Source organism: Pyrgilauda ruficollis, unplaced genomic scaffold (genome assembly GCF_017590135.1).
Source record: "Pyrgilauda ruficollis isolate IOZ18807 unplaced genomic scaffold, ASM1759013v1 scaffold185, whole genome shotgun sequence".
In the NCBI taxonomy this organism is placed as follows: domain Eukaryota; kingdom Metazoa; phylum Chordata; class Aves; order Passeriformes; family Passeridae; genus Pyrgilauda; species Pyrgilauda ruficollis.
In genome coordinates, this window is record NW_024517540.1 from 55,693 (window position 1) to 66,096 (window position 10,404).

A 10,404-nucleotide genomic window follows, 5' to 3' on the forward strand; every position below is an offset into this window, starting at 1 on the left:
GCGCGCGCCGGCCGGGGCGGTGAGGGCGCGCGCGGATGGAGGAGGGGGGACCCGCGCCGGGCCCGGGACCCAGGGCCAGGCCCCGCGGTGCCCCCGCGGCCGCAGTGTCGCCGGACTGAGGCCGCTTCGCTCGCCGCCGCCGCCTTCCGCGGAACGAGTTCTGGGCGTTCTGCCGCAGCCGTCCCCGAGACGCCGCCGCTCCCCGGGCTGTGAGGGCCGAGCCGCCCTTCCCAGCTGCCTCGTCTGCCCGGCGTGAGGGAGCCTGGCCGTGGGGCAGGCCCGGACCCTCCCGTGTGTCGCCGGACGGGGGTTGGAGGAGCCGGTGCCGTGCTGAGATCTGGGCTGACCCTCCCGGCGTGGCGGCTGGCTGTGTGTGCCTGGGGCTCCGGCTGGCGGGTCCCCACCCCGTGCCCGTGCGGTACACCGGAAGGACACCGGCTGTAGAGGTGCTGCAGGGTCTGGGGACAGCCCCGAGCCGCAAGCCTGGCATGACCTCCGGCAGGGACGGGCCAGCGGCTGCGTTTGGAGGGTTCCTCGGCCTCTGCGGTGCTGGGGTCTGCCCTCCTGCCCTCTGTGCTTCAGAGTAAGGCAGCAGGGAGTACCTGGAGCCTACCCAGCTGCTGTGGACAGGGGTAGCTGCTCCCCCTTGGAGATCTGTATCTGCTCTCCAGCAGTGTGTTGTGTCCATCTGTTCTTGCTTCTCGCCTTGAATCTCTTAGATGGGGTCACCCACACAGGTTACAGACCATGGACACAGCTTCCGAGGAGATGTGACCTGGGCCCCGCTTGCCACGTTGGCGCTGCAGAAGTCTGTGGGCAAAGGGCACTTCTTTTCCGTGCTTGCCAGGGCTGCCCTGGTGTCAGCCTGTACCAGAGGGGCTGAAGATGCCATCTCCTCTCAGCCAAGGAGGGCTTGAGGATCCACCCACTGCCCTTTGGTGGGGGAATGCATTGGCTGGGCCACCTCTAGAGCTGTGCAAAGCAGTGTTCCATCCTCAGGAGGGACACAAATGGGCTTTGGTAAGGCTGAGCACCCTGGCTCTGGGTCCAGATGCTCCTTCCCTGCCACCAGCCTCCGTGCCCAATGTCCAAAGGGCTTGGTCGCCACCTCTGCTTGGCGGTGGCGTGGTGCTGCAGGGCTCAATCTCCACTGCCTTGGCCAAGCACAGCCCTCCTTATCTCGCTGCCTTCCAAGCTACTGGCGACAGCTGGCACAGGCAGATAAAGGTACAATTGCTGCCAAGCAGTAAATCATGTCTGCTGCCCTGCACTGCTCCTCTGGCCTGTCCTTGACTGCCTCGGCTGGGCAGTGGCAGTGGGAGTCAGAAGAGTGCTTTGCTTGCCTTGTTTTCCCCTCGCAGAGCTTCCTGCCTCTGCCAGCTCACCCCCCTTGTAGACTCTTTCCATGACTCCTGTCTTTACTGGTCCCCTGGGAGGGAGGGACACAGCCCTGGGGGCTCTGTGTATAATTTTGCATCAGGGTGCCAGCTGAAGGGCTGGAGGAGGGGGCAGCTCTGCCCCCCTCGTTGCCTTTGCTCTCCCTCCTTGCGTGTGGCTTTCCAGTACTGGTTTTTGGGCTGGGCAGGGATTGGCTCCAGCACTTTCCTTGGGTCACAGAGTGACTCTAGGCCCCCGATACCATTTGCCAGTGTGGGCAGGGTCCAAGCAGTGCCAGGCTCAGCCTGGTGTTCCTGTCCCAGTGCATCCCATCTCCACCTTCTTTCCAATGGGAAGAAGGTGGCTTCCAGGTTTCTGTTACTCTTTGTGCCAGCCTCATGTCGCGCGGCAGCCACAGCCCCATCCACCTGTGGACAGCATGGAGGAGCAGGGTCTGCCTCCTGGCACCGTGGCCCCCACCCACCTCAGCGGGCTGGGACAGGGCTGGCTAACTCCCTGTTTGTCCCCGAACCGCAGGTTGGAGTGCCAGACGAGAGGGGCTGTGTGTCTCTGCTCCCTGCCCGGGGCCTGCCCTGCCCTCCGCCGGCGATGGAGTATGTGGTAAGGACTTCGGTGGAGGGCTAAGTGGCTTCGGTGGTGGATCCTGCCTGCCTCCTCTGCCTTCTGGGAGGTCTCCAGCCTCTTCCCCACATCTGCACTGGTATCTCCTAACCCCCTCTTCAGAATGAAGGAGAGGTCGCGTGCAGGAATGCATAAATGTTGTTCGATGCTGCTGTGATGCATGGGGGAAAATCAGCTATTGGCTGGATTTGAGTGTTCTCCTTTGCTTCCCCCCTGCCTCAGAGGTTCAGCATTGGCTGCAGTTGGACAGAGGGGGCCTCCTGCCCAGGGCAAGGTTTGTATGTGTGGCCGCCTGCACCTTGCTGCGATTTTTTGCCAAACCACTGGTATGTTCCAGGCCTCTGACTCAGCTCCCAGTTTTTTTCCAGGGAAGATGTTGGTAGCAGAGCCTTGAGCATCCCCACTCTGCTTCTCTTCCTTGCCCCAGGTGGTGTGTGAAGTCCCAGTCGCGGGTGCCTGAAAGTAGTCCAGGTCCCTCTGTTTCTCATGATCCGTTGTCTTTCTGTGGTGGCAGGACACAAGGAGCAGCTGGGCCAGGACATGTCCCCAGAGCTCCTTGGGGGCCGTGGTTGTGGCTGCTCTGCTCATCCTCTGCTGCAGGGGCAGGAGCTCTGCCTGGCAAGGGGAAGGGCTGCAGCCTGTGGGATGGGGTTTGGGACTGCCTGTTCAGGCAGGGCCGGTGTTCTGCACCTTTGCACATCTCCAGGTTTGCCTTCTGCACTCAGAGCCCACTGGGGGGGAGCTCTGGTGACTTGAGGTAGACTCTGGGGCTGGGGGGGCTGTAATGGTCCCCAAGGGCTGGGAGCTGTGATGCATCTTGTAACAGGCTGTTGAGTGGTGTGGGCAGACGGGCCTCGAAGGTTCTGAGAAAATCAGGAATTACTCTAGCTTATAAAAGCAGAGATGTGTCTGAGCAGGAGCTTCAGCTGGGAGGCTCGGCAGCCCTTTGCTGCCTGGAGGTGATGGCTGCTCCAAGCCCTGGGGTGGTGGAAAGGGGCCAAGGAGACACTCCTGCCCCCTTGCAATTCCCTCCTGCTCTCATCCTGGGGAAGCATTAGGGCTCACAGAGCTGCCGTGCCAGGCAAGCCCAGGCCCACATCAACCAGTCCATCACAGCCAAACCCCACTGCTCCGTGGCCACTTGATGCTGCCCAGCCAGGCTCCCCTGGCAACAGGGCTGCACTGGCCCCTCACCGGGCCAGCAACTTCCTGGCTCCGGGCTTCCTGCTTTTCTTTAGAGGAGTGGTGCTGCGGCCACAGGAAGGTCACAGCACTGAACAGCCGGGGGCCCCTGGAGGGGACAGGCACTTTGTGGAGCAGCCAGCACAGGCTCTCTGCGCCTGTGGGACCACCGTGGCTGAGCTGGGGGGGCTGGCCTTCACAGAGCTAGTGTGCATGGCCAAGGAGATGCTTCAGTGACGGGCCCACTCGTGTGTGCCACAGCCCCTCGCATCACGTAGGTGGCAATTTCCAGCCCTGTTGTGGCTTTCCTTTCCCTGTCCTCATGGCAGTGTGCCAGGCTTTGTGGCACACTGGAAGTGGGGCAGGCAGCTGCCAGTGCCAAGCAGTGCTGGGTGAAGGCTCCAGTCAGGGAGAGCCTTTTCCTTGGCCTAGATTTACCCAGGTTTGGTTTGGTGGACAGAGCACTTGGTGGTTTGGAAGGATCTGGCTTGTGATGCGTCGGGGGTTGTGCTCTGTCTGAACTCCTTGCCTCGTCCTAGAGGGGATGGGGGAGAGCTTTTGTCCCTCAGTGGGGCCAAGGCTGTGGAGGGCAGCACAGTCGGGCTGGCCCAAGTTCCTGCTGCGTGCACGTGCGTCGAGGATAGGGCAACAGGGGAGACCTGCCCCTGAGCCCCCTGATCCACAGGTGGGAGTTTCGCCCACCTCCACGAGGCTGAAGGGGCCAACTTTGCCCCCAGCACGTTCTTGCCGCCCGCTCCCGCTAGCTCCGCCTGTGACCTTGATTTTTCTGCTCCAGATAAGCGCTGCGTCCCCTCCCCTCGCCGGGAGCCCCTCCTGCGCTGCGCCCCAGCCCCAGCGCAGCCCGCGCCGCGGGCAGAGCCTGCCCCGCCGCCTGTGAGTCAGCACAGCTCTTCCGATCAGCCGCAGCCCCTTCATCTCTTCTCCCGGGAGGAGCAGCTGGGATGCGGGAAGCAGCAGCGATTAGCTGCAGCCTCTCCCACAGGCTCCCCACCACAGCTGGGGGTTTGTGCTGAGCCCTGCCTTGCCCAGCACACAGCCTACCTGTATCCTGCTCCTGGCCGTCCTCCAGCCCTCCAGGGGGTCCACCAGCCCTCCAGGCAAGATCTGTGCTCTCAAAGGACTGCATGTCCCCGTATTCCTGGAAGCTGCGAGCACCGGTGACATCTCAGCATCGCTGCTCCCCCCCGGCAGAGCCCGGCAAGCCAACAGCAGCAGCTCACCGCCGGCACGTGGGTTGCGTGGCGCTGGCTGCCACAGAAGGACCTCGCTCCCTCCTGGACAGTGCTCGGAGCAGGGCTGGGATGGGCTTGGATGCGCTCTGTGTCTGCCTCATCTCCGGGCTTTAAATATTCATGCTTTTGATTTTCTCTTAGCGGGCAGTGGCACAGGGGCTGGAGTGAGCTGTGGGGCGGAGGGTGGCCGTGCTGAAACGAGCAGGGCAGAGGGAGCTGGAGCTGGTCCTGGATGAAGACAATGGGTTTTGTTGCTGGCCCGGTGTTGAAGTGGCGAGGGGCTTGAGGACCTCCAGGCTGGGGCCAGAGCACTCTGAGCTCCCCTCCCTGTGCCAGCAGCTCCCCAGGGTGTCGCTGCGGCCCCGTTTCCTCCCTGCTGTAGCGCGTTGCTCTCAGTCTGAACGGATCTGCACGTCCTTGCTGCCGCCGATCACGACTGATCGGCTGTGCCTGCACGGTGCTGGGCAGCCCCTGGACCTGCTGCCCGGCGTCCCAGGCCCAGCCCTCCCTGCCAGCCATGTGGGGCTGGCGTGGACCTAGCGCAGAGTTCAGCCGAGGCTTCTGCTTGGGGGCAGCTTCCCGGCGGCTGCAGGCACTCGGACTCTCTGTGGGGCCCCTGTGAGGCCCAGCTGGCTGCATCCACCCTACTGCCACTCGGGACAGGGCGGCTGTGGCCCTTCTCACCTGCCTCCAGCATGGATCTCCTGCAAAAGAGCAAATACAGCCACCTGCGGAACGAGTCTGTCTCCTCTCCGGAGGAGGCCATGGCGGGCCTGGGAGTCCTGCCCTCCCCAGTGGAGTCCCTTGCAAGCATGCAGTCTCTGCCTGGTTCCCTGTCCTCCTCCCTCAGCCACGCTGCACCTCTTGGGGAGCTCTCACCTGAGTTGGAGGAGAGCCCTACCACCCTCTGCTCCTTCTTCCCCAAAATGGCCAACCTGAAGCTCTCCAATCCCGCCAACTTGCTCAGCTTGCGGGGCTCTGCAGCCAGCAGCAGCCCAGGGGAGCCTGGTCCCCCTGGGATGCCAGCACTAGTGCCAGGGGGTGGTGCCAGCCCCGGCTCAGTGAGACCTGTCACTGTCTGTTCCCAGGATATGAACAAGCTGAGCTGTGGGAAGAAGACGCGGGTGGAAGGCGGCCAGCTGGGGGGTGATGAGTGGACCCGCCACGGCAGCTTTGTCAATAAGCCCACCCGTGGCTGGCTGCACCCGGATGACAAGGTCATGGGCTCTGGGGTCTCCTACCACGTCCGGGTGAGTGCTGGGGAGTGGGGGAGACTGGGAAGGGTCACTGTGGGGATTTGGGGACCTCCTGGCAGCAAGATGCACCAAGCTCTTTGGGAAGGGGCGGGGGACAGGGCGGGGCAGTGGGCAGTGGGATTCCCAGGGAAGTTACTGCTGCAGAGCCAGGGTGCTTGAGACCCCAGCCCCCTCCCTGGGTACATGGGTGACAAGCTCCATGGCTGGCCAAGCTCACCTTGCTCTCTTGCACAGTACATGGGCTGTGTGGAAGTGCTCCAGTCCATGAGGGCTCTGGATTTCAACACCAGGACACAGGTGACCAGGTGAGCTCTGCCTCTCCCCGGGGGCTGCTCCTTTTGGGGAGGGGTGAGGAAGTTGTCTGAGCCCTAGGTGAGCCCCTGGTAGCACGTGGGGCTTTCAGTGGGGGCCAGGGGCTGCTGCAGCCCATCAAACACTAATTCCAGTGCACTTTGCCCACCCAAAGAGCCTCAGCTGGCACTGCCTGAGAGCTTCCACTTTGTCACCCTGTCTCTCCTGTGCTGATCCCTGTGTCCCCACTGCCCCGAGTGCTGTGGCTGGGGGGGTCTTGGGGCAAGGCAGGCACTGTGGGGGCTGACCTTTCACTGCACTCCCTGCAGGGAGGCCATTGGGCTGGTATGTGAAGCTGTGCCTGGTGCCAAGGGAGCCGTGAGGAGGAGGAAGGTGAGGCCTGGCTGGGAAGCTGCTGGGGGAGCATTTGTGGCTGGTTTGAGCACAGGGCCAAGGACCAGATCCCAGCCCAGCTGGCAGTGCTGTGCTGGTCAGCCCAGGGCTCTGATTCCCAGCTGAGGCTTGGGCCAGGGCCACTGGTGAGAACAAGGTGCCCATCTCTGCTGTGGAAGCAGTGGGATGTGCTCTGTCCTCCTGCTGCTGGGCTGTCTGGTCTGGGGAGCCCCTTCTCTATGCTACCATTTGCCCCTAGCCCTGCAGCCGCTCCCTGAACTCCATCCTGGGCAAGAGCAACCTGAAGTTTGCAGGCATGCCCATCACCCTGACCATCTCCACCAGCAGCCTCAACCTCATGGCCTCAGACTGCAAGCAGGTGAGAATGGGGAGGGGTTGGGTTGATTTTGGACAAGCAGGAATCCTCATGTACCTCACCCCAGATCTTGCTGGGGCAGGGGATGCCCCCAGCCTCCCCAGGGAATGTTTGGATGGGCTGTGAGATGAGTGCTCACCTCCCCACAGTCCCTGGGGCTGAAGAGGTGGGAGGAATATCCCGTGTGCTTTGTGGGATCTCTCCTGGAGACGGTGGGACCCAAGTCCCCGTGCCTGGGGCCAGATCTCCTGGTTTTGACCCCACTCCCAGTGATGTCCCAGTCTTTTTCCTGGTGGTCTGTGGCTCATAACCAGGGCTCTGCAGGATTTTGAGCCCCTGTGGCAGGTCAGCCCTGGGAGGAGCGGGATATGCCACCCCTGGGTGGGTGACAGGGAATTCCTGGCTGTGTCCAACAAGCTCTCCTCCTTGCAGATCATTGCCAACCACCACATGCAGTCTATTTCCTTTGCATCGGGGGGAGACCCGGTGAGTACCCGGCAGGGTCCCCATCCGTGCCCTGTGCAGGGGCCTCTCCTGCCCTCTGCCCAGCTCTCGGGCCCCATGCTGCCCAGCAGCCGTGTCTCACTCTGCTGTCTCACCCACAGGACACAGCTGAATATGTTGCCTACGTTGCCAAAGACCCCGTCAATCAGAGAGGTGAGGGTGCTGCAAGGGTCCTTGATGCCAAAGCCCCACTTTGGAGGGGTTCAGGATCAGCTCAGCGTAGGGGGGGAACTGGATGACCCCTAAGAAGGCTCTGGGGTGTACAGGGCAGGCTCAGGGGTGGAGAACCTTGGTGCTGGAGTTCCACAATCCCACCCCTTCATTTTCTACCCAGCCTGCCACATCCTGGAGTGTCCTGAAGGCTTGGCACAGGATGTCATCAGCACCATCGGGCAGGCCTTCGAGCTGCGCTTCAAGCAGTACCTGAAGAACCCTCCAAAGCTGGTGACCCCCCACGACAGGTGAGAGCAGAGTTATGTGACAAGGAGGAAGGTGGTTTTGGAGAGGGGATGCAGCCATGGCTGCTGTCATGGGCTTATCTGTGCTGTGCTCTCCCAGGATGGCAGGGTTTGATGGCTCTGCCTGGGATGAAGAAGAGGAGGAACCAGCCCCGGATCACCAGTACTACAACGACTTCCCTGGCAAGGAACCTCCCATTGGGGGGGTCGTGGACATGCGGCTGCAGGATGGGGCTGCTCAGACCCCAAATCACTTGGGTGCCACACTGGTGAGGCTCTGAGCATGTCCTCTTGGGGAGGCACCATCTTATAAGGGAATCATAGGGACCCTGAGTGGGCCATGGGTTCTGCTGAAGGTTATTTGTGTGTGTCTGGGGTGTGGGGAGCAGGAAAGGGGATGGGGGCTCATCTCTGCCTCTCCCTGCAGCCTGTTGGCCAGTCATCCGGTGGGGAGTATGACCCCCAGAAGCAGCATGCTCCTGCCCAAGGTAATGTGATGGGTGTCTCCATCCTCTTCCATGGACCCCAGTACTGTGATGGTGGGCACTGGTGGGGGGCCAAGGTGGGCTTGAAGCCCTGCTGACCACAGTGCTCCTGGCAGCAGGGAGAGAAAAGTACCCAGCTCCAGCAGGCACGTCTGGCCGCACAGACCTCTTTGATGACCCGTCCTACGTCAACGTGCAGAACATAGACAAGACACGCCAAGCTTCAGCCTCTGGCACCCCGGCCACAGCCAACGGCAGCACTCAGAGGGACCTCTTTGACATGAGTGAGTGAATGGTGGCTGCAGCCAGGGCTGTGGGTAGGGCTGTGGGCTTGGTCATGGTCCCCCCGCTCCTCTCTCCTTGCAGAGCCCTTTGAAGATGCCCTGCGTGTGCCCCCCTCTGTGCCTGTGGCGCTGCCCCCCGCCCAGGTGGTGGCCTCCATGGAGGAGCAGCTGAGACGGGAGCCCTGGTACCATGGGAAAATGAGCCGCAAGGAGGCTGAGAAGCTGCTGAAGGTGAACGGAGACTTCCTGGTACGGGAGAGCACCACCACCCCGGGCCAGTACGTGCTGACTGGCTTGCAGGGTGGGCAGCCCAAGCATCTGCTGCTCGTCGATCCCGAGGGAGTGGTGAGTCCACATAGAGGGCAGCAGTGGGGGTCCTAGGGGTTACAAGAGCCACCAGAGCATTGGGGTTCTGCACTGCTGCTCAGGGGATAACTCTGGGCTGGCTCTGGGGATGGACAGGGCCTGGCAGAGCATGGGTTTGAGACTGCAGCCCCGGGTCTGTGCCCAGCCCATGCCATGGAGGGTGGTAGCTCTGGCCTCACGTGGGCACTGACAGCCTCCTGAGCGCCCCTTTTCTGGCCCCCCAGGTGCGGACAAAAGATCATCGCTTTGAGAGCGTCAGCCACCTCATCAGCTACCACATGGACAATCACCTGCCCATCATCTCGGCCGGCAGTGAGATGTGCCTGCAGCAGCCAGTGGAGAGGAGACTGTGAGCGCCCGGGGACCCCAGTGCACGGCACCCCCAATGCACAGCCCTCTGGCCGTGTTCGTGCCCCAGGGAGCCCTCAGACTCTTCCAGGTGCTCCACCCAGGACTGAGCATGGACTTGGCTGAGGACAGGGCCTCTCTCCTTTCACCACACGGAGCTGGTGGCCATGGGGGGCTCAGGCTGTGAGTGCCTGCAGGGTAGAGAACGGTTCTTGCAAAGCCCATGCCTCTCCATCTCCAGCCTTTGCAGAGCAGCTCAGCTCCTACCAAAACCCAGCCCTGCTGTTGTGCCACAGCCATTCTTGTGCTCACCAGCACGGGCTCAGGACTGGCAGGCTGAGCCCCCCGAGCCAGAGGCAGCCTGTCCTTATCTCTGGCCCCTGGGCCAAGGAGGGGGCCCATGGGGGGCTCCGCTCCCCCAAGCACGAGGCCCTCGACTGTACCGGATCACTTTACGTGTTAACTCTGTGCCTTGACCCCGCAGGTCCCACACTCTTATGCAAGGGCAGGGGCTGGTTACAGAGCCTCCCCCGTGCTCCCAGCACCCTGTACCCCCTCCGTGACATGCTTGTGCTCCAGGACACGTGCCACCACGTCCCCTTCCTCCCTGCCCGTCCCAGCTGGGCAAGGGCAACTCTGGCAGCCCCGGGGGTTTGGCGGGAGGACCCCCTGCATGCACAGTGTAACTCCCCCAAGCCAAAGCGCAGCCCCGCCCCTCGCAGCCCCAGGCCCCTGCCCCGCTATACCAAAGGAACTGGCGGTTGTATTAAAGTTGGTATTTCTCTAGGCCTGCCTGCTGTGAGCTGGGAGGGGTCGCTGTGGGCGGGTGCTCCCCTTCCCCCCGGACCTCGTACGTGGTTTGTCCCGTCTGGTTCCCCCTCCCATCGCGCTGCATTTGGTTTGGTCTGACCGGCGGGTGGGGCGGGAGCCTGCGGTGATTGACACGTCTCGCGCCCGTCGCCCCGCCTCCCGCGCGCTGTGATTGGCCCCGCGCGGGTTCCGGTTCCGGTCGGGCCATGGCGGCGGCGCGCGCGCTGTGAGGGCTATGGCGGCCCCGCACGCAGAGAAGCTGGAGGGAGCGGTCCCGGCCCCGCCGGCCCCGCCGGGGCCCCCGCACCCCGCGGGCAGCGCTGCCGCCGGCGGGCCCGGCCGGAAGCAGGGCAAGGCAGGGGAGCGCGGGGGGACCGGG

The 10,404-nt window shown here is 63.0% G+C and overlaps 2 protein-coding genes across 5 annotated transcripts in view; both read left to right on the top strand.

The window, feature by feature from the left end:
- The window catches only part of SHC1 (SHC adaptor protein 1), a 10,112-nt gene extending 111 nt beyond the window's left edge, over nt 1-10,001 (top strand). Inside the window, exons 2-14 of one of the 3 annotated variants that reach the window (XM_041464963.1) lie at nt 3,554-3,557; nt 5,543-5,704; nt 5,945-6,015; nt 6,331-6,394; nt 6,654-6,773; nt 7,203-7,256; nt 7,376-7,427; nt 7,609-7,735; nt 7,833-8,001; nt 8,160-8,220; nt 8,334-8,501; nt 8,584-8,846; nt 9,092-10,001. In XM_041464963.1, coding sequence (XP_041320897.1) covers nt 5,546-5,704; nt 5,945-6,015; nt 6,331-6,394; nt 6,654-6,773; nt 7,203-7,256; nt 7,376-7,427; nt 7,609-7,735; nt 7,833-8,001; nt 8,160-8,220; nt 8,334-8,501; nt 8,584-8,846; nt 9,092-9,220 — 1,437 coding nt within the window. In that variant the 5' untranslated portion in view covers nt 3,554-3,557; nt 5,543-5,545 and the 3' untranslated portion in view covers nt 9,221-10,001. Of the gene's footprint in view, nt 1-6; nt 5,705-5,944; nt 6,016-6,330; nt 6,395-6,653; nt 6,774-7,202; nt 7,257-7,375; nt 7,428-7,608; nt 7,736-7,832; nt 8,002-8,159; nt 8,221-8,333; nt 8,502-8,583; nt 8,847-9,091 lie in introns of those variants that run through there. The other 2 variants (XM_041464961.1, XM_041464962.1) reach the window with 2 other exon arrangements.
- A 122-nt stretch (nt 10,002-10,123) lies between these two features.
- PYGO2 (pygopus family PHD finger 2) overlaps nt 10,124-10,404 on the top strand; it is a 2,059-nt gene continuing 1,778 nt past the window's right edge. For both annotated transcript variants that reach the window (XM_041464966.1, XM_041464967.1), the window contains exon 1: nt 10,124-10,384. In XM_041464966.1, coding sequence (XP_041320900.1) covers nt 10,261-10,384 — 124 coding nt within the window. In that variant the 5' untranslated portion in view covers nt 10,124-10,260. The remainder of the gene's footprint in view (nt 10,385-10,404) is intronic.